Raw genomic sequence first — 22,743 nt, 5'->3', positions numbered from 1 at the left:
TGAATTGGCCATGATCCAAGCATTGTTGCTATCGATGCGTGGCACCTCAGATGCTGAGCCCCGAGGTACGTTTTGGTGGGCAGGGGAGCAGAAGGAGGAGAGGGTGAGCATCCCTTTCCTTGTGAGCAGGGTGAACAGAGTGCCTTCTCAGGGGAGGCCGGAGGATTTGTTTACGTCTGTGAGGTCTCAGAGAGGCCACCTCTTCCCCTGGCCTGCTCTCTCCCAGCTGAGTCACTGCAGAGACGGAGGCCGTGCCCTGATCGGCATAATTACAAGGCTCCCGGGCTGAGAAGTCAGCCCGTGGCCTCTCCCATTTCTGCAGTTGCACAATGTGGCCCCCCGGAGCCCTGCCTCAGTCAGCCAGCGGGATTCCCTTGCTCAGGACCCCTAGACACAACATAGGGTGGGGGGAGACCGGAAGCGAGAGGCAGATTCGCCCTGCGGGTCTCTTTAGGGGGGAGCTTCCCGCACATCCAACCAACCCCGGCCTCCTGAGGATGGGAATTTTCTGGGTGAATTGATGGGCGTTTGCTGTTGGGGGATTGGACATTGGGGTGCCACTGAAAGGAATGCATTCAAACACACACACACACACACACACACACACACACCAAGAGGACTTTCTTTGGTTCTCATTCTGAAATTGCCCCTGGGAGTAGTTGGTCTTCCTGTACTGCTTTTGTTAGAGTGGCCCAGGTGTGAAGGTCCTCCATTTCCAGGCTCAGTCCATCTCTGGCCCTCCCTGGCTGGCACACACACACACACACACACACACACACACACACACTTCAGGGCGGTGGGGATCCTTGGCACAACTTGGGTCACTCTTGAGGATATCTGTCTTGAGAAGCAGCTGGAGGGCCATCCTCTGAGCCGGAGAGCCCCTGGGATCTGAAGAGCTGTTTTCTGGTGGGGAGGACCCCCGTCGGTCCACTTAAGCAGTTTTTCCTAAGGGGAGCACAAGTCTCGGCCACCAAATTCTCTGTGTTTTAGGAATAAGATGAAAAAGTGATGTCCCTCTCTCGGTTTCATTTTGGCCTCACAAGCGTCTGATAAAATTGGTAACATCATGGACAATCCTTTCTGCTGAAGGAAAGGACAGGATGCCATAGCCAAAAAAGAGCATGATTGCATGCATGCCATTCTCAACATGGCTCCAGGTTACTGGCACACCGTTGTCCATCAGCCGCTTCATGTACAGCAGCCCGTCGTCTCGAAGGACATCAAACTCGCAAGTCAAAAGGAAGGTCTGAGGGAGTTTGCAGACGACCGCATCTTCGGCCAGCAAAGGGGAAATGTTTTCTGAGAGCAACTCTTTCATTTCTTCATGTAGCTGAGGGTTAAAATGAGACAAAGAGGGGTCTTGTTCTGTGTAACCCCTGACTTTGAACTGTTCAGGGATGCTGTTGGCATTCACCCACTTCTGGTACTTCACTCGGGTAGCCTTGGGGACATGGCTGCCCTTCAGAAGATCATTTGTAAAGGAAGTTGACTTGTTAAGGTAGCGGCAGCAAAAGTAGGCGACCAGTTTCTTCCACAAGAAGGGACTTCTGCAGTTCTGCTGATAGGATGGCAAAGACAAGTTCATGCCCTGCAGTCCTGGATAGATCAGTGCTTGAGCGTGGACCTTGGGAAGGTCTCTGTGGTCCACCAGTAACTGGCAAATGCGTGTGGCAAAATTAGCCCCACAGCTGTCTCCGGAAATGATAATACGAGAACTGTCTACGCCATAATCTTCTCCATGTTTCATGAGGTAGACAGCAGCCTTCAGACATTCAGTATACTGGTTTGGATAAGGATTCTCTGGCCCAAGTCCATATCTAAAAGGATCAGAAAATGACTTATTATGGATTCTTGGTGCATTGGTGAATTCAGTCCTTACTTTCTTTTGTAACAGTGTTTTTAAAATATGTAACACAGAACAACACTGTTGCAACCATATGAGTTTTTATAAAAGCAATTATTCAAGTACTAAGTAACTCTTGTTTTTAAGCAGTGGAATCTAAAAACTGTCCAAGTGAAAATATGAAAGTTAATCAATAAACATCATAAGGACTATGTGAAATAATCCTGAGTGAAATCCAACAAAATTGTTCCAAGGATGTAGTAAGAAAGACATCTGAGAATCACACAGCTGGTGTCCAAATGAAGTCAGAGTTGCCTACACAAACTTCTACTTTTATATCCATGAATATTTTACATCTAAATTTAAAGCAAGCAAGGTAGTGAGGCCAACGGGAGCACCATGAGGTGAATCACAAGCACACAGAAGAAAAAGGTGGGGGGGAAAGGAAACACCCCCTCTACACCCACAGCAACCAATCACAGCACAGATTGCCTCAGGAAGGAGCCAGCATTCTCCAGCCAATCAACCACAGCGGAATCTTCTCTCTGCCCAACCCCTCACTGCTCCAGCTGCTGAATTGAAATCTCAGCCACAAGAGGCGGCTGTCGGTCGGTCGGTTGAAATCCCTGAAGCCGAAATCGTTTCTGGCTGGCTCAGCGGCTTCTGTTTCAAGCCAGAGCAGAGCGGGTTTAAGAGTGTGTTAAATCTAGCCTTACGGGCAGAGTTATCCAGGTTAGTATCTGTAAGCGCTCTGGGGAAGGCCAGCTCAAGAGGCAGACCCAGCTGGGCTGGGAGGTAGAGTGGTCAGAGTCCTGAAAGCCCGCTAAGAGTTTTTCTCCACCCAAACTTATACCAAACAAGATCTTGGGGGGGTGTTTCCAGTCGAGTTCCTCCCTTCCACACTTGGGAAGTCCCCCTCTTCTCCTAAGCAGCCACTTCCTGGCTGTTCCCGAACTCTCCCCACCCACTTTCCATGAAACACCCCCCGAGACCTCGGGAAGCAGCTGGACTAAGGGGTCCTTTCCAGCTGGGGAAAGGTTGGTCCCGTAAGCCGTGACCCAGTGCAGCTGTGTGTTGCGGTGAGTAGTCAGGTGGTCCATTGTCTTTCCTTTGCCTGCCTATGCAAGGCTGTCAGCCTGGACCATAATATTAGACCCCTTCTGCTCCCCACCCCCCAGTGCTGCAGATTAGAGAGGCGAAGAGGTGGCAACACTCACCCAACCGCCACCACCGTCGCATCCCCCTCTTTGGCCATGTGGCGCAGGATTCTTTCGTAGGCATCTGAAAAGAGAAGCGGAGAGTTGTGCTGCATGAAAACTCCCTCCTGCAAACCCCGTTCTTTCCCTGCCTGAAGCCTCGGAGGGAAGCGGTCACCCCCAGGGTGGCCACGGTCACTGCTCAGCTCTCCTGCTTTTGGGATGCTTTCTCAGTGAGCAGCTATGGGGGGATCCCCCCAGGTGCATTGGGGTGAAGGAGAGCGGAGAGCCAAGCAAACTGAGGCTTTCATATAGTTGGGCCTCTCGGCTTTCAGAACAGTTCAGATATGCTCAGCAAACAGGGGATCCCATGTTTGGATGAGTTTGCTCTTTTCAGCCGTTCGTTTAAGGTGGTTTGGTGACCCTTTGCCTAGAGAAGGCTCCCTTGGTTTCACCTACGCTGGTGGAAGCCTCCAGGGCTACACAGGGCAAAGGAAGAGATACGAATGTGACAGGAAGGGCTGGGTGGATGGCCAAAGCATCATTGATAGCCTTCGCATTGCACTTCGGGAAGTAGGATCACTAGAGAGCTCTTGGTTTAGTGTGGATAGTTGTGTTCGTTTGTGTGTGTGTCAGAGAGAGAGGGGGGGGGGAGAAACATTGGATGCCAAGTGACTTCATGAACATCGCCGTGTGGTGTTTTGGTAGCCAACCGCCTTGAAAGGGTTTTGCCGTTACGTGGGATGTTTTTAGGCTTCCAGCTATTACTGCCCTGAGATTGCCTAACCTTTTCGGTTTAGCTGTCCGAGCTTGGCTCAGAATAGTCCCCGTGGCCTTACCGATGCTTCCAAAAATGCCTGCTCCTCCATGGAAGTAAAGCACAGCTTTTCTTTTCGTAGTTGGCACCATTCTGGATGAGTAGATCCTCACTGGCACCCCATCAAATTTCTCATTCTGAATGACAAGGGACAGATCCCTACGTGGAGGTATTCCGTTAGTCCAAAGCCGTAAGAAATCGGGGAAGGTGCACAAACCCAGCTCCTCTAAAACAATTCCCTGTTGGCCAAAGCACAGACGAGGAGAATTTAATTTTGGGAGATCACCTTAATCTTTGGCTGCAGAGAGTTGGAATTCCTACACCCGCATGGTACCCGCAGCAGACAGAGAGTCCTTCAGAATGAAAGAACGGGCATCGTCGTGTGACCACCCAGGCTCAGTTCCTTTTGTATGTGGATGTGAGGCAGAGTTTGCATTTCAGGGTTGTGATGCATTCTGTTGCTCTCCCTTCAACACATACATGAAGTGCCAAAATTACAGTGATTTAGGCTGTAGTAGGTCGCAGGTCTGGCAGAGAAGATGTAGCAGGGCATTAAACTTTGCAAAGAGGAGTACCTCCATAAGCCAGACGTGCCCTATCCTATTGACGGGAGTCAACTAGGAGTGATGGGACCTGACATCTCGACCAGCCGGAGGACTTCAGGTGCGGGAATGCTGCCTTTTACCGAGGGAAGCGCTCCTTCTTCAGGCCTCCATATCTGGACAGACAGCTTCAAGAAACTGTTTCTGTTCCATTGTGGGGGAGTGCTCATGAATTCAGGCCCATTCTAATCTTTTAAGAAAAGGCTAAATCAAGACAATTTTCCCGTCCCGGTCCAAGAAAAGTGAAAGAAACCTTACCAAAATTAACCCTGTGATGAGCCCCGTCTGGCAGATGCGGGCCTTCAGGGGTTGATCGATCCCAGGAGGAAACTCGGTTCCTCGGTACTGGATAAGGGCCGAGAGCAGGAAGGCAGCTGGGTAGATGGTGCCGGCAACAAGAAGGCAGGCCAGGCGCTTCCCGTAGGATACCATTGCGGCTCACCTGGGGCAGGTTCTCCTCCTCCTCTGCCAAGCTGCCCGTGAAGGCTGTGGAGAGGCCAGTGGCTGATCCAAGGAAAAAATAGATGGTCCAGGGTTGATAAGGGCAGGCTGATCTCCTCTTCTCCCCGCCCATTATGTGCTTCATCTGCAGGAAGAACAAGGCAGAGAGGAAGGTGCGATGGGAGGCAGCACTGAGTCCACTCTATGACAGGCTATCTGATTAGGAAAGGCAGTTGGCAGGAGGTCCAGCTAGACCCTTTAGTGCAGGGATTCTACAGGCTTCTCTTTGGCCCAATATCTTCTCAGCAGTTCTCCTGCCACCAGCTGGGCATCGAAATCCCACCGGGTCACTATGAGGGTTCAATCCCCAACGTTCTGCAGATTTTTAAATCGGCTGATGCGTCATCTCACTCCTTTCCCATCCATTCTCGCTATTGCAGTGGTGTCAGGTTGCTAATTTAGCCGTTCTTGTGGTCTTTATATGGAGAAAAAGTTGGCCATGAGCCATGACCATCAAGGGATGTGAGGTGCCCCCAGTTGAGGGGCAGCTGTGCTAATCTCTGCAATGGATCCAGAGTGGAACAACATCCCAGTCTGCCTAGAAGACAACGGAGGGCAACAGGGGTAGAGTCTCCTGCTTGGGCGGCATCACAAGGTCCCTTCCAACTCTGTTAATCTGTTTAAAAAACTGCTTGGTTTCCATTCTCTCCCCCCTTGGCAAGCATGGAGGTCACACACAGGGAGACTCATTGGCAAGACTCGGAAGCAATGAGCAATCGGGTGTCATTAGCAGACTGAACCATCTTGATTGTGATCATATGGTCTCATAGTAAAGTGGGTAGATAAGAGTAGATTAATCAGGCCAGTGGGGTGTTTGTTTCCTCTGAGCTTTGCAGAACCATAAATATATAACCTGCTCTCTGAGATTGGCTGTTTTCCTGCAGACTTTTCATTACCCAACTAGTTACATCATCAGTGTTTAAAAGGCATTTCCAAGGAATGACTGCAGATGAGGTTTTTTTTAAAAAAAACTAGACTTTTTTGGCCATGAGCCATGACCATCCCACCCCACAAGCCTCTTTATCACCGTTTGATGAGGGACAGTCCTAAAAAAGCATTCTTTACTGAAACATCTCCCCCGCATCCTGCCTTCTCCTTGGCGGTCCCACTTCCCCACTTGAGAGAAGGGGGCCCTCTGCGAGGCTTCTTCTCAGTCCATAAATCGATCGATCTTCTCTCCTCCTTGCCTAGCCAGACCCAAAGGTCGTCTCTGCTCGGACGTGGCGTTCTGATGCACCTCAGGAGGAAGGGCAAATCAACCTTGCAAACCACAGGAAGGCACACTAATCCTTTGTGGGAACTCCACTTCCCCCTTATTGTCTCCAGATCTGTGGGTTGATCCAGATTGGTGTTTTCATCAGGTCTTGAAATCAGAAACAAATGGAAACTGTCCGGTGCAAGGAACGCATCTGGGCAGCCTTCTGTAGGATGAGGGGAGGAGGCCATTCAGGTATCGGGGGTGGGGATCGGAGTTGAGAGTTCATTTCCCATCTTAAAGAGGGCCTAGCATAAGACGCAGCATCCCTTCGCTCCAGGGCCAGGGCAACAAAAAACGAGGACTGAGAATGGGGCCCCTTCTTGCCCCCTTCTTCCCACCACCTGGGAAGATTGCTGCCAGGAAGAAGGCAGTGGGTGGCCACCGACTGGGGAGCTAAACTCCTTCCCCCCGTGGGCAGGTACCACGTCCCATGGAACAGGTGCATCCTTCCCTCACCAGGTTGATCCGCGATGGGGGAGGATTTCAAGGATCTCCTGCACTGCAGAACTGAGCCTCTTAGACTCTGCTGAGCCTCTTCTCTCCCAGAGCCACAACAAGCAGGCCACCCGAACCAGCAGGCAACTCCTGTGCCTGCCTCAGGCTTCTTAGTGGTCCATTTTGCAGAATCCTGGCTTCCTCCGGCAGCTTGCAATACTTCCTCTATCCACCAGAGGGCCCTCCTGTAGCGGATTGCTGGGGCCATTGGCTGCCTGCCTTGCGGGATAGATTTTCCCAGGCAGTTTGTAGGGATGGAGGAGCCCTGTCCCAGCACACAGACCTTCAAGGGAATGAACACCAGGAGGGGGGGGAGAGGGGGGGCTGAGTGAAAAGTAATGCCTCTGCCTCCATCACTTTAATCTAAACGATCTTAAATGAAGGTAAGAGGAAATGAGCCATTTTCTTCCCCATCCTTCATTCTCTTTCTCAGCACCATCCCGTGTGCCAGCCACATCATGGAAGTCCTCAATACTTTGACTCTTCAGCCACATCTGGACAGTCTTTTCTGTGTCTTGATCCAAGTCAAACGGAAGCCCTTCCATCTTGGGAGGAAAAGGTGAAACTCACGTGCCGCCAGTCTGGACTACATGGCTGGTGGGGGCCAAGAGGGTGAAATACAGCTTGACAGTTGCCTCTGGGGAGGAAAGACCGACACCCCAAAATATTTCCTCCTTGTGCTTCTGGGCTTTGCTGAGTGATAGTTTCAATCTTTGAAGGTTGCAGTCTACCGTGGGGTTTAAGGAAATCTATGTGAATAACACCCTCCGTCTCCCCAAAAACTGTACAGGCTGTGCTCAGTTAACAACACCCGTTCAGTGGCCATTTGAAGTGATGATGGTGCTGAGCAGGTGGTACTTATGAACTGATCGCTGAGATTCTAGCCATCCCAGCAGCCCCCGGCCAGGTGCTCTAATCTGGGCACTGGACGGTGGGCTGGCATTTACATCTGTTGCCATGTTCCACCGCCGTGGGATCATTACTTGCAGGACTCCCTGCCAGCTGGTGATCTTGTATTTGTGAGGGAAGTGTGATGGTCATAAGTGAGAGTAGAATCAATGTTCAATCAATGGCTGTAAGTTGAGGACTATTGCATGCCTCTTCATGGTTTGAGCTGAACTGAGCAGCGTGAGCTTGTATTCTGTGCCCTGCTACGTTTCCCCAGTTCAGCGTAGGCACAGTCTCTGCCTCGTTGTTTATTCCTGCCTGAAAGATCAGGTGCCGAGCTGAAGCCTGCAGGATTCATATCCTGCCCTATTGTTTTCTCCTTGCAATCACATTCTTAATCTCGGTACTGAAATATCTAAGCCTCCTTCAGAATGGACTGACCTAATTTTGCCAGGGAGTGTAATCTGTTGAGCATCTTGGCTGCTCTGCCTACCTAGGACTCCTTTCCTCCTAAGTAAAAGTAACGCATGGGAGGCAGGCTGGGCCAGATGTGAGTTCCCCCTCCCCCGAGGGGGAGATATGCCGCAGGAAGGGCTGTGGGGAGATAGACCTTCACCCGAGACAATGGAGAGAAGCATAGGTGAGCACATGGCAGCCATGGGGATCTTCAGGCTGGATGTCAAAAGTCCAGGGTGAGCAATCCAGATGGCATGGTTTCATACTCTTAATCCCGCTCTTATTGTCCGAGGCGTGATCAGTTTTGCAATTGGGTGTAGCTAGTGCCCTGCGGCATTGGCCTTGAGGCTGAGAAAGGGGTGGGGTGGAGGTGGGGTTCAGTTTCTAAATGGTTTTCATAGAAGGTCTCCTGAGGAAGAGGAAAGAGTCAGAAGAAAACGCAACCCACCCTGCCTTGATGGTGTCAGTTGTCCTAGAGGGGATCTTTGACCGTCTTTCAAGATCCCGTACCTGTGTCCCAGGACCGCTGAGGACCCTTCTGGAAACTCCCAATAGTTTTCTGCATCTTGATCTTGCTGACCTTGTGAGGTGGAAGCGGCCATTCTGGCAAAAACCTGGAATGACCACTGAGTGCCCTTTGGGAATCAAAGGGATGGTGTATTCGGCCCCATTTTTATTGTTTTTTCTGCCTGCCTGCCTGCCTCCTGCCCGCTGCAACCGATGGATTGTGAAATCCTCTGCAGGGCAGCCGATGGAGCCTGTTGCAGTTTTACTGCTTTCTTTTGCGTCACCTTGGATTGTGCATTCATCCCTCAGGCAGGTTGTAAAAGGTGTGATGTATCTGGCACGAAAGGAAAGGAATGTGTCCGTGTGTGCTGATAACCTCAAACACGACTGGATGGTCTCAGTTCGAATCCAGGGCAAACCATTCAACCTCACAGTAATGCAAGTCTGTGCCCCAAACCCCAAGTCTGAAGAGTGAACGGGAGGGGAGGGAGAGGGAGGGAGAGATGCCCTGCTCATCATAGGGGATTGGAATGGGTCAGGGAGTCAAAAGGCAACTGGGATAACAGCCAAGTTTGGTCTGGGAGTACAAAAGAAAGCAGGGCGAAGGCCAGCAGAGTTTTGTTAAGAGAACACTCAGAGCAAACGCATTTTCCCAACAACTGAGGAGGCAACTCTACGGACAGACATCCCCAGATGGTCAATACCGAAATCAGGTTGATTATCTATTTCGCAGGCAGAGAAAGACGCAGAAGCTCCTTACAGTCAGTAAAAACAAGAGCTGGAGCTGACTGCCGCTCAGAGCTGCTCATGGCAACGTTCAGGCTTTGGGGGGGGATCTCTCTTTTCGGATCACAGACTCACGGGAAGACAGAAAACCTGTGGAGGATTACTAGAGTTGGACACATAGCACGCTTGAAATATTCTAAAGGCAGAGAAAAGCAGCCCATCCTTTCTCCACACGGAAGAGTTCATCTGCCTGGTGGATCTCTAGATTAAAGATCACCTCAGCCCACCTGGGTGGATCTGGCCCTCCCTCGAATGGTTTTGTGCCTGGGCACAGCCTGTTGGGCGAACAGAGCTTATCCATTTGGTTAACCCAGATTTTGGGGCGTGAGCTGAGTGGGGGAAGGTGGGTATCAGGCCTCCTCAAGGGAAGGGTAGGTGCTTGTTTGCCTGCCGCAGGTCTGTAGCCCCCAAAAGACGTTGGAAAATTTTCCTATATTATAAATGTGCTGGCGGTCCAACACCGGAAGATTTACACACATTGTCAAAATACATTTATTTAGCGCCTTGATTTATTTTACTTTATTAGTTGTGTTCATCAGCCTGCAGGACAGAAAATTGAGAGTCAGGCCCAAAGGCGACACGGTGAAATCCAGAGGAGTCCAATTCTGGAGTGGCTTACCCCAAGGGACAGGGTCTCGCAAGGTATAGCTGCAACCTTCTAACCTGACAGACCGACTCTGGGAGATTCTAGGGTGGGGCTCCCCTGAACCCCTCTCCCTCCTCCACCAGCCCCATCAGAGCGCACACACTCAGGACTCCCCCTAGGAGGTGCCTCCCTCTCTGGAAAACTTGGGGCTTCTATCCGGGTCCCCACGTCCAGCATTATGGTTGTAAGTTGCGGTGGTTGCCTCGATTCTACGACCCTGAGAAATCAAGTCCAAGAGAGATCGCCTGCAGGGCTCCCCTGTTGTGGCAGTAGGGAGAAGAAGCTGGAAACTGGGGGGAGGGAAAGATCAGCCGATGGGTTTCTAGAACCGCTCTAGGAACCGGATTATGCTTTTCATGCCCTTCCTCGTACTGGGAAACTCCAGGGGCCCCAAACCGGTCAGTAGGCAGATCCCGTGGAATCCATCCTTCAGGTGATGCCAGGTGACAGGGACGCCGTTCTCTTCCAGCCGCTTCTTGTAGAGCAGGCCGTCGTCTCGGAAAATGTACTCGCAGGTTAGAAGCAAAGTCTCTGGAAAGTGCCGGATGACGGCATCTTCTGCCAGGAGCGGGGAAAATGTGGGCTCAAATGCTCTTTGGCAGGCTTGGTAAAGGTTTTCTGAAAACGGAGCGGGTACAAACGGCTCACGAGCCAAGACTCTGAACTCCTCCGGAATGAGTTCTGCGCTGATCCATTTCCGGTACTTTGCCCTGAGCTCCTGGGGAACATGGGCATTGCCCATAATTTCACTGACGTTGACATTCCTTCCTGTAAGATAAAGCATGCCAAGACGGATAACCCGTTTCTTAAATAAAATGGGAACGGAGTGGTTTTGCTGATAGGAAGGCAGATTGAAATCCAGAGCTTAGAGAACAGGGTAGAGCAGCACGTGGCCCCGGGCACGTGGCAGGTCAGTTCTCATCACCAGTTGCTGGGAAACGGCAGCAACAATGGCAGCTCCACTGCTGTCACCGGCCAGCACGATCCGCTGGAGGTCCACCCCGTAGCCCCCCGCGTTCTTCAGTGTGACACGGCAGCGTAGCAGCTGAGTTGCTGAGCTGGGTAGGGGTGCTCCGGTGCCAAGGGGTATCTAAAGCAACAGTCAAACCAAAACAGGAATCTTACAAACGCATCCCGGTTGTTCCTCTATTGTGATTCGTTGCACAGTCACCCAGATATTTAGACTTGTTTTTGGCCCATGTTTATCCACCCATGGAGTCCTTTCTAAGGACCTTGAACGGGCAAATATTGTTTGATAGTGTTAAAGGTGCCTTTGTTAAGATGTCAGCTGTTTCAAGTTAGGTTTTGCAATCGATGGAAGGTGATTTTGTCAATGCCAGAGGTGTTCAAGAGGTGCTGTGATTGCTCTGGGATTGCACCCGAAGGTGCCTATTACAATCGGTACTGTATTTGCTTTCTTTTTTCACAGTCATTCTATTTTTATTTGCAGGTCTTTGTATTCTTCTTCTTATTGATTTACTATAGCTGCCCCACCCTCAAAAATCTGCTCCAGCTCCAAGGCCCAAGGGCACGAATAGCCGCCTGACACGCCTCCCGTGCACAGCACGGGACCCCTGCCCAGGGAAGGGGGACACGGTCATTTGATGCTGCCAACTGGAGCCCACGTACCTGATGCACACGACCACCGTGTCGCTTTCCCGGGCGACGAAGCGGCAGAACCTTTCGTAGGCTCCTGAAATACCACAAAGAATTGGCTGCCTCGGCTCTCAAGTGAGAACGTCTCACTTCTCCCACTCACAACTTGCAGGTTTCTGTCTGAGCACACCCCGTTTCCCCCTCCGGCCCTTGGATGCTGCAGAAGCCTGAACCACTAAGCTCAAAGATCTGCCTGTTCCTCTTGCAACTGAATCGTATGCAGGACTTACGGGGGCTCCCAAAGAGGCCCACTCCTCCGTGGACCCAGACCAGTCCTCGCCTGGGCTCGGCTCCTGCTGCTCTCCTGGGCCCATAGACCCTCACCGGGACCGCGTCAAAAAGCATCTCCTGGATGGTCAGGTCAGGGTCTCTCCCCAGGGGGATCCCATTCATGATTTGCCTCCATACCACGTATTTGTGGCAGATGCCAAGTTTCTCCAGAATCAGGGCCTGCTCAGGGCAAAAGGTAAGAAAGAAACCCACCCATCACAACCCACGAAGCCTTCCTAGGGGATACGCTGCAAGGCTGATTTCCGTTGCTTCTTCCTCAGAAATAACCTTCAGAGTCATTTCCCCCCCACCCCCATGAAACAGAATGAAAGGGATAAAAAGAAACATGTGGCACTTCATATGCCGTCCAAACCTGTAGACATTTTGGGACACGGGAAGCATTCAAACCCGCGTGCAGGTAACGGTGCCTTCTTTCCAAAGGAGGGGGCCACCGGCTCACGCCAGAGATTCGAGGGGGCTGCAAACGGTGGGTGGGAGGCAGGGGTGGGATTCCCCCGCTGGAGATGGGGAAGCCAGCGTTACAGGCCGACACCCGGATCAGTGTGAGAAAGCGGCAAAGCGGGGAGGCAGGTTGCAGGCAGTCTGCAAAGACCAATTGTTTGAGCCTCTCCCCCCAACCCTTCGGACCCTCAGGGTCACCCAGCTGAGGCTTGTGCTGGCCAGGCAGACCCACAAAGCCAGAGTCCAGGGAAGGAAGCTTACCAGTCTGAGAACCAGGCTCATGGCCAAATTCATCAGGCGCAGTTTTGCCCCCTGGGTGATTCCCGGCGGGATTCGCGTCCTGTTGAAGTCATAGTAAAAGGTCCAGCCGAGGAGTAAAAGTACGACCGAGACGCTGAAGTGAAATGCCAGCGTGCCCAGTGCTTGGCTTAAGGTCCCCTCCACCTCCATGGGAAGGCCCGGTCTCTGTTTCGGTACCAGAGAAATGGAAGTCTTCTCACGGCTTAATCTCCCTGGTTTATACTCCATCGGGTGCGTGGGTTGCTTTCCCGCAGGCCTGTCCCACCCATGTGTGTTTATTAGAGAAACAGAAGAGTAAGGGAGGGATGAAGTCCATGGGGTGATTAAAGGCTTTTGTTCATGGCTCTAATGTGGCACCTGACATAATTATGCCATTTATCTTGCAGAATCCTGAAGAAACAAATGTCTTTCAAAACCCAACGGTTGCATTTATATCCGTCCCTACCGGTTTTGTCCCACTTGATCATCATCTTGCTGATTAAGACAAGGCTATTTATCTCTGCACCCTTTTCTTAACTACGGACTTCTCTCGTCATTCTCCTCTGGGTCAGGTTTTGAGTCCTTCGAGAGAGAGCCCCAGAAACCCACTACTGCCTCCGATCTGCCCCCCTCCCCCACTTTTTAGCAGCCCTCTAAAATTAATAACATTTATTATTCCTTATGTTTATCAACTACAGGGTGCCCAGGATCCTGCCTGCTGCTCGGCTGCAAATACAGGCAGTCCTTGACTTACAACACTTCATTTAGTGACTGTCTGAAGTTAGAACAGGTTTAAAAAAGGTGACGTATGGCTATTTTTCACACTTATGACTGTTGCAGCAACCCCCTGATCAAAGTTGGACACTTGGCAGCTGACTCATATTTACGATGGTCGCAGTGCCTCGGGGTCACACAATCTCCTTTTGGGATCTGCTAACCAGCAAAGTCAATGGGGAAGCCAGGTTCACTTAATAACTATGTTACTAACAACTTCAGTGATTCGCTTAACAACCATGGCAAGGTAGGTTGTAAAATGGGGCCCAACACACTTAACTGCTTCACTTAGCAGCAGAAATGTTGGTCTCAACTGAGTTGTAACTTGAGGATTACCTATAAACCTATAAACTGAAAAATGACTTTCCCATCATGGCCGACTTCCCGTCCGTCCTTCTAAGTCGTCCCCTCAACGTCCTTTCGCGGCGAGTTTTGCGGCACGGTAAACTTGTCCGTCAGCGCGGCCGTCCCCCCATGCCTGAGAAGAACGACCTTTCTACGACGGCCGACCCTCAGTCCGTTCTTTTTAGTCTTCCCCCCTCCCCCCCCACTTCCTCGCGCAGCGACTTTTTCGCCACGCTGGGATTTAAAGTTTATTATTCTATATCGCCATAATAAAACGCATCCTTATTAACATTAATAGGGGCAGAGGAGGACCAGGGGCCGCAACGCAGGGAGAGAAGGAGTTCCGCTTCTTAAACAGTTAAAAAGGTGAACGAAAACTTCAGTGCTCTTTCTACGGGACAGAAAACGGTGCCCTCCTGTGGTTAAAGTCGGTATTGCGGCCACACAGAAAAAAAACACCTTTTCAATGGCATTTTTTTGAAACCGGATTCTTTCTCGTGTGCCTGTTGTGCAGCAGCCTGGAATTTGAAAACAGGGCTTTCCTGTGGTCCAAGAAGGAATAGCAGCCCGAAAAAACAACCCTTTTCATGGTTTTTTTAGGCTACTATCCTGTATCTTAATTATTAACACCTTGTTAATATTAATAGGACAACATGAGGCCAAAGGTGGAGGCAATATTCAACTTGAGTCTTTGCAGAGTCTGATTTGCAATCTGCTCATTTCTCCCAGTCACAGCTGCATTCCCTGATTGGGGCCAGTCCTGTAAAAGGCCTGCTGGCTGAGAGCTTCAGCCTTTGGGGCAAAGCAGTGGAGGAAGGAGGGTGTGCTTCCTGGTGCTCTGCCCTCCTGGCTGTTACAAAGGAACTCGGGGAAAACAAATAGGTTGTCCTTGAGGGATTTGTGTTTTGGGGGTTGGGGGGGAATTTCACTGAGGTTGAGGCTTTTCATTTTAGAAAGACCGGGGAAGGTTGGGAGCCAAAGAAAAGGTCAGCCCTAGGCAGTTGGAGGTATGGGATGGTAGAAGAAACCAAAGCCGTCTAGATATAAAATAACATACCAAGTGTAAAATTAGAAATAACTCTATAGATTACACCCTAAATCTTAGCATACTAAATCAAACTGTAGCAATAAATATAGCCGTAACCAAAACTTTGAAAATCCCCTTAACAACAATCACTGCCTTCCATTTCACCCTAAGAGCAGCCTTCACAGAGCAACCCCAGTACTTTTGGTTTTTAAACCATCAAGACGCTTAGTTTGAGACAAATAATAGCAAGTGAAAACTCGAGCAACATTATGCCATTGAAATGAGTTCCAGTTAAGAGTCTGGAGAAGTTGAAGCTCGGTCCAAGAGACGGAACCATCCCCCTATTCTTCAGTCCTCCGAGAGTCCGGGAAAGAGCCACTCTCCAGGGTCTTGACGCAGAGTCCGGTAGCCCTGCAGAGAAGGCCCCGTTCCCACGGGGCGGAGGCTTCGGTTCCTGGCCAGAGGGAGAGATTGGCAAAGGACACGTGAGGGGGCCTTCTAAGCAGCAGCAGCAGAATCCAAAACTGAAAGAGAGGAGAAGAGACAGGCGGATGGGCAGGTTTGTAGAACGAAACGCAGGGCGGGTTCCAATATTTTGGGTCCCATTGCGTCGGCACCGTTTTGCCAAACACACAGGGGCAACTTCAGTGGCTTCTTTGTCTTTTGGAGAAAAAGTCTGCCCATATAACCGCCGTTTCTGCCTCTTTCTAGAACCGGGCCGTTGGACTGATGTAGGTGGAGTCCTGCCGAGAAGACGTCCCACCAGCCTGCCTTTTGGGAAAGAGACACAGTCAGGCATTTAGCGGCCAAGATGACTGTTAGGGTAATAAATAAAGGAAAGAAATAAAATATAGCATTAAGTAGAGAGTTTCTCTATAGGCATGTCTTATCTTGATGTTAAGCAGTTGTTTTCCTATGTATATAGAAGTATTTATGTCTATGGGCATTTCTTACGTTGCTGTTGTGGAAAATATTTATGTAACCTTTCACGTGTTGTAAAACTAGCTTGCAATTAGTTACATCTCTTTCATATGAAGACACATGAGTATCCCATCTAAATGAATCTCAATCCATCTGGTTTAAGTTGCACCCCCCCTCCCCGCCCCCCATAAAATGTACATTCCTGAGAAGTAACTCCCTAGATCTGAAGGAATAATCACTTTTGAAGTACATTGTCAATAGCCGTCTTAAGTAATCAATTAACAGACAATAGGAGAAGGGATAATGAAAGATAAACAAGTGCCAGAAGGACATTTGTCTTTTTGCAGGAAAGATGTAATAATTAGAGCGTTTTACAGTGTAGTTACTCTACTTCTAAAAGAATCTTAAGGTATCAGAAGAGTTGCTTTTATCTATACGGTTTGTAACTTTCCTCACTTATCTGTGCGTACGCGAGGAGAGGTCTTACCGTTTTATTGATCAATAAAAGTTAGATTTTGTTCTTCAAAGCCTCCGCTTAAGTTCATTTTCGGCACATCGCGATCTTAAGTTATAGCCGAACTTTACAGGACCATCCTTTCCGCAGGGAGAGAGGGAGAGCTTGGAGTTTAAAGGCAAGGAAGCGGACGGTTGGTATTATATTTCTTAACGGCCGCCACTTAGACCGGTGACGGAGATCCCGGCCTCTCAAGCCATAGCAAACTAGATTGCGTTTTCACCGGACTCCACGTCCGTCTGCGTCCCTTGGGGGAAGCAGGAAGCCATTGCGGTTCCCCGTCTATGGAGGCTCGAGAATAAGTTTTGCCGTTTCTTTTTCTCGCACAATAGGGAGGATAAAAGGCATTGGACCGGAGTCTTCCTCAGCAGACCTTACACCCGCCCGCTTCAGAGATATTAAGGAAAGAGCCATCGTAGATCACTGCAGACGGAAGGAACTTGCTGCTATCAAGGGACCCTAAGAATTTGCTTCTTTCTTTCTCACTGAGATTTGGGGGGGAGGGTGCCGGCAAAAAAATCCCCAGGAAACCGACGGAGCTGTGGACAGCAGCGTACCTTTACCATAATAAAATCATTTTCTCCGTCAGCCCTTCCCTTCCGAAAGCACCAACCGTTTCGATGACAACTGAGTCTCAATTTTGTCTCGGTGAGAAAAAGGGTACGAAAAAGGGTATGGTACCCCAAAATGGCACGATTCAAGAGCTCGCCAGTCCCCAAGCACCCCGGTTTGCATCCCGTGACTGTGGGGTGCAGCAGCCTGTGAAAAAGTCCCATGGCAACTCAACGGTCAGTAAATGAGCCGGTCGTAAGTCGAGGCCTATCCAAGCGAGGAAGACGGTGCCGCCGCAAGCCAGTAGCGAACGGGGAAAGCAAGATTTACCGAAGATTAGGGGAAAAGGGGGAACAATGCTTTTCGTGCACAATGACGTTTTATTGTTTAGGAAAAACCAAAACAGGGAGGGCAACCCTGTGACATCGCGCAAGGGTCCCCTACCCCCTTCACCCAGGATCTAGGAGACGGAGAAGTGCGGCCCACAGAGCAGAGCGTCCGAGAAAAAGCCCCGCCCCCTCTACGTTGCTCTTGGAGACGATCAAGTTCCTTTGAAAATGACCTTCTCAATATGGCCGACTTCCTGTCCGTCGTCCGCGGCGGCGCCTCAGTGCGTTTGAAAAATGACCACCCCATCACGGTCGATCTTCCCGTCCGTCCTTCTGTCCCCTCATCTTCCTTTCTCGGCCACCACCTCGGCAAAGGCGAACTTCCTGTCGTGGCCGCTCCCCTACCAGCCTTTGAAACATGACCTTCCCATCATGGCCGACTTCCGTCCGTCCTTCTAAGTCGTCCCCTCAACGTCCTTTCGCGGCGAGTTTTGAGGCACGGTGAACTTGTCCGTCAGCGCGGCCGTCTCCCCCAAAATGCCTGAGAAGAACGACCTTTTTCTACGACGGCCGACTTCCAGTCCATTCGTTTTAGTCTTCCCCCTCCCCCACCCGGCTGCTATTCCTTCTTGGACCACAGGAAGGCCCTGTTTTCCAATTCCAGGCTTCTGCACAACAGGCACACGAGAAAGAATCCGGTTTCAAAAAAATGCCATTGAAAAGGTGTTTTTTTTTTTTTCTGTGTGGCGCAATATCGACTTTCACCACAGGAGGGCACCGTTCTCTGTCCGTAGAAAGAGCACTGAAGTTTTCGTTCGCCTTTTAACTCGGTTTAAGAAGCGAACTCCTTCTCTCCCTGCGTTGCGGCCCCTGGTCCTCCTCTGCCCCTATTAATGTTAATAAGGATGCGTTTTATCATGGCGATATAGAATAATAAACTTAAAATCCTAGCGTGGCGAAAAAATCACTGCGCGAGGAAGTGGGGGGAGGGGGAAGACTAAAAAGAACGGACTGGGAGTCGGCCGTCGTAGAAAGGTCGTTCTTCTAAGGCATGTGGGGGGAACGGGGACGGTCGCGCTGACGGACAAGTTCACCGTGCCGCAAAACTCGCCGCGAAAGGACGTTGAGGGGACGACTTAAAAGGACGGACGGGAAGTCGGCCATGATGGGAAGGTCATGTTTCAAAGGCTGTAAGGGACGGTCGCGGACGACGGACCGGAAGTTCTCCTTACCGAGAAGGTCGCTGCGAAAGGAAGTTGAGGGGACGACTTAGAAGGACGGACGGGAAGTCCGCCATGATGGGACGGTCATGTTTCAAAGGCGGTAGGGGACGGTCGCGGACAGGGGACAGGAAGTTCTCCTTACCGAGAAGGTCGCTGCGAAAGGAAGTTGAGGGGACGACTTAGAAGAACGGACGGGAAGTCCGCCATGATGGGAAGGTCATGTTTCAAAGGCGGTAGGGGACGGTCGCGGACGATGGACCGGAAGTTCTCCTTACCGAGAAAGTCGCTGCGAAAGGCAGTGGGGGGGGAGGGGGGAAGACTAAAAAGAACGGACTGGGAGTCGGCCGTCGTAGAAAGGTCGTTATTCTCAGGCATGGGGGCGGGGGACGGCCCGGCTGACGGACAAGTTCACCGTGCCGCAAAACTCGCCGCGAAAGGACGTTGAGGGGACGACTTAGAAGAACGGACGGGAAGTCCGCCATGATGGGAAGGTCATTTTTTTCCAAAGGCGGTAGGGGACGGAGGTGGACGACGGACCGGAAGTTCTCCTTACCGAGAAGGTCGCTGCGAAAGGAAGTTGGGAGGACGACTAAGAAGAACGGACGGGAAGTCGGCCATGATGGAGAAGGTCATTTTTTCCAAAGGCGGTAGGGGACAGCCACGGACAGGGGACAGGAAGTTCGTCTTACCGAGGTGGTGGCCGAGAAAGGAAGTTGAGGGGACGACTTAGAAGAACGGACGGGAAGTCCGCCATGATGGGAAGGTCATGTTTCAAAGGCGGTAGGGGACGGTCGCGGACGACGGACCGGAAGTTCTTCTCTACCGAGAAGGTCGCTGAGAAAGGAAGTGAGGGGGAGGGGGAAGACTAAAAGAACGGACTGGGAGTCGGCCGTCGTAGAAAGGTCGTTATTCTCAGACATGGGGGACGGGGGACGGCCCGGCTAACGGACAAGTTCACCGTGCCGCAAAAACTCGCCGCGAAAGGAAGTTGAGGGGACGACTTAGAAGAACGGACGGGAAGTCCGCCATGATGGGAAGGTCACGTTTCAAAGGCCGTAAGGGACGGAGGTGGACGACGGACCGGAAGTTCTCCTTACCGAGAAGGTCGCTGCGAAAGGAAGTTGGGAGGACGACTAAGAAGGACGGACGGGAAGTCCGCCATGATGGGAAGGTCATTTTTCCAAAGGCGGTAGGGGACGGTCGCGGACGACGGACCGGAAGTTCTCCTTACCGAGAAGGTCGCTGCGAAAGGAAGTTGGGAGGACGACTAAGAAGGACGGACGGGAAGTCGGCCATGATGGAAAGGTCATTTTTTTCCAAAGGCAGTAGGGGACGGCCACGGACAGGGGAGAGGAAGTTCGTCTTGCCGAGGTGGTGGCCGAGAAAGGAACTGGGGGGAGGGGGGAAGACTAAAAGAACGGACTGGGAGTCGGCCGTCGTAGAAAGGTCGTTATTCTCAGGCATGGGGGACGGGGGACGGCCCGGCTGACGGACAAGTTCACCGTGCCGCAAAACTCGCCGCGAAAGGACGTTGATGGGACGACTTAGAAGAACGGACGGGAAGTCCGCCATGATGGGAAGGTCACGTTTCAAAGGCCGTAAGGGACGGAGGTGGACGACGGACCGGAAGTTCTTACCGAGAAGGTCGCTGCGAAAGGAAGTTGGGAGGACGACTAAGAAGGACGGACGGGAAGTCCGCCATGATGGAAGGTCATTTTTCCAAAGGCGGTAGGGGACGGTCGCGGACGACGGACCGGAAGTTCCCCTTAACCGAGAAGGTCGCTGCGAAAGGAAGTTGGGAGGACGACTTAGAAATACGGACGGGAAGTCGGCCATGATGGGAAGGTCATGTTTCAAAGGCGGTAGGGGACGGCCACGGACAGGGGACAGGAAGTTCGCCTTGCCGAGGTGGTGGCCGAGAAAGGAAGTTAGGGTTAGGGTTAGTGTTAGGGTTCGAGACCCCGGCAAAGCCAGCGAGGGCAAGCCTGCTTGGACCGAAGCAGCCCTGAGTGCGAAGCCTCCCAAGCTGGAGAGACAGAGCAACTCCCCTCGTGGACTCTGTCTGGGAGAGAAGAGAGGGAAGCGCTGAGTCCAGAAGAATTCAAGGCCACCAGGGTGTTGCAATATACAACTGTTACAATAAATGGACGCTAAATGTTGCAATGGTCAACCTTGTAAAATGCTGCCTGGACGCTCTGATGTTGCTATGTGATAAAGTGCTGACTGTGTGGGAAAATACTGGCTGGAGAAACGAAAGTTATATGGGAAACAAAAGTAATTGGGCAGGGCTAAGAGCAGAGGTGATAAGACCCAGCAATGGTATAGTTTTGCATTAGCATAATTATGTAGCTTACCTTATAAGGAAAATTCCTTGTTCCTGCTATGACGCTTGCAAGCAACATAATAAAAGGAGGCACCTGCCTTTGTTCAGAGGTCTTCATTCCGAGTAAACATTGTGTCCGTGTGTTTATTTATCTACAATGAGAGGCCCAGGGCTCTGAACTCAGACCCTGCCATCACCAGGGTGTGGGCAGCAAAAAGCCATTACCAGGAGTGGGCGCCAAGCCCCCTTCGGAAATGTATGCAACCAGCAGCCCTTGGACCTGTCCAGCAACGTGAAGCAACGGTCCACCGGGAAGACCTGGGCCCAGCCGTCTTGGGAGTCCGTGCTGGACCTCAGTGTGCACAAGAAGCCGTGCAGCGATGGGGAAGGCAAGGAGGTGACTCCGCCAGCAGGGGCAATCAAGAAGAAGCCCACCACCTCCATGCTGCAGAAGGTCCTGCTCAACGAATACAATGGGATGGGCTTGGGGCCCGAAACCCCTCCCCGGACACAAGCCCGAGGCCGAATGCCTGCAAGCTGCCGAAGCCCCAGAACCGCAGCCTGGCCCGGCTCCCCCAGCCCCTGGGGCAGAGTTCGCTGCTCTGGCCTCACCGCCGCCGAGGTGCCTTTGCTGCCAGCCTCGAGCTGCCCGGCACCACCGGCCTCTCCCTCCCATCCTCCATGTCCTCCTATGCTCCAGGCTCCCCACACCTCCCCCTCCTCTCCTTCCCACTGTTCGCTCACCCTCCCAGAAGACCCGAGCAGCAGCAGCACCCCAGCTCCTGCCCCTCCCCTCTGTCCAATGCCACAGCTCACTCCCCACTGCCCTTCCTTTCCCCAACTGTCTCGGCCTCCCCCTTCATGCTGTAGAGCCTCTTGGCTGCGCTCGCCCGAGCCACCCACTCTTTCTTCATCTTCCTCCTCCCCCTCCTCCTCTTTCTCTTCCTCTTCCGCCTCACCGTCCTCGCCTCCTTCCCGCCTCCCCTGTCGGTGGCCTCTTCCATCGTCTCTCCGGGGGACCAGCTGGAGAATTCAGCCCTCCTGGTGACTTTCAAGCAAGAAGAGGCGAGGCCAGCGGTCAGGAGGCTGAGGGATGCCCCCAGCCCTCCAGCGGCAGAGGCCGCCCAGGAGAGCTTCAGCAAGAGCTTTGTCTGCAACGCCTGCCAGGCCCCTTCCTCGCCATCAAGGACCTCACCCGGCACCTGTCCGCTCATGCCGGGAGTGGCCCTTCAAGTGCGAGTTCTGCGTCCAGCTCTTCAGAGAGAAGGCAGCCTTGTCAGAGCACCGGTTCCTGCTCCACGGGGTGGGGAACATCTTCGCCTGCTCCGTCTGCAAGAAGGAATTGCTGAATTGTTGCCCCTGTGGCTCAGTGTAATTAATTAACCCAGTTTTCTGGACTTGCCCACTCCCTGTAGTAGAAGCTGATGGCCTGAGGTTGGCACAAGACATGGCTCCAAGGTCTGCAATCACAGTGGTCCAAAACTCCAGAAGTGGCCAATCACCACCGGCAGTTTTCTGAACCCAAAGCCTGAATATGCACCGTCCCCAACATTTGGTGGTGAAATGGCGATGTGTGGCTGGCATCATTACCCTGCAGGTGCGAACTTTGCACACTTAGCTTCTAACTTCGATAATAATAAGTTATCGAACCTGCCCCGTTCCTGCCCCATCTTGGTCTTTGCCACTCTTCTCACTGTGAGGCTAAAGGGGGCTTCCATTCCCTGGCTGGGGCATTGGGGGGGGAGCGTAGCCACAGCAACAGCGGCCAGCGACTCTTCCCCACTGGTCGGGCGACAGATCTGAGCAACAACAACTTGAGCCGTCTGGGCGCCAGCCTCTTCCGGTCAGCAGAGCGCCTGGTCAAGCTCTGCCTGGGGAACAACCGCCTGGCCGAGGTGGACGAGGCGGCTTTCACCAGCCTCAAGCATCTCCAGGTGCTGCAGCTGAACCACAACCGCTTGCAGAGGCTGAGCCTGGCCACCCTGGCCGCCCTGCCCAACCTCCGGGTCCTCCGCCTGGAGGGCAACCCCTGGCTGTTAGGGTTAAGGGTTAAGGGTTAAGGAGTTAAGG

At 52.0% G+C, this 22,743-nt stretch overlaps 1 protein-coding gene, 1 long non-coding RNA gene and 1 pseudogene across 5 annotated transcripts in view; 1 reads left to right on the top strand and 2 right to left on the bottom strand.

Moving 5' to 3' along the window:
• The window catches only part of LOC148129355 (uncharacterized), a 37,971-nt gene extending 26,080 nt beyond the window's left edge, over positions 1 to 11,891 (top strand). For all 3 annotated transcript variants that reach the window (XR_015745487.1, XR_015745485.1, XR_015745486.1), the window contains one exon: positions 11,449 to 11,891. This is a non-coding gene — a long non-coding RNA (uncharacterized LOC148129355). The remainder of the gene's footprint in view (positions 1 to 11,448) is intronic.
• Positions 1,040 to 5,237, bottom strand: LOC113423975 (arylacetamide deacetylase-like 4). The gene is made up of 4 exons (XM_026685579.2): positions 4,720 to 5,237; positions 3,882 to 4,098; positions 3,064 to 3,127; positions 1,040 to 1,820 (listed from the first exon to the last, which is right to left on the bottom strand). Exons 1-4 carry the CDS (start codon positions 4,891 to 4,893, stop codon positions 1,040 to 1,042), a joined length of 1,236 nt encoding a protein of 411 aa, XP_026541364.1. The 5' UTR covers positions 4,894 to 5,237.
• LOC113423956 (arylacetamide deacetylase-like 3) lies at positions 10,119 to 12,836 on the bottom strand (annotated as a pseudogene). The gene is made up of 4 exons (XR_015745484.1): positions 12,648 to 12,836; positions 11,885 to 12,104; positions 11,628 to 11,691; positions 10,119 to 11,088 (listed from the first exon to the last, which is right to left on the bottom strand). The product of XR_015745484.1 is annotated as an arylacetamide deacetylase-like 3 (transcript).
• Positions 12,837 to 22,743: the final 9,907 nt, after the last annotated feature.

Source organism: Notechis scutatus, chromosome 16 (assembly GCF_049901735.1).
Source record: "Notechis scutatus isolate UNSWTSFEM ecotype Mainland chromosome 16, rNotScu1.2, whole genome shotgun sequence".
NCBI classification, from domain to species: Eukaryota; Metazoa; Chordata; class Lepidosauria; order Squamata; family Elapidae; genus Notechis; species Notechis scutatus.
The sequence above is the reverse complement of the archived record's forward strand: the minus strand, read 5'-3'. Positions and strand labels throughout refer to the sequence as shown.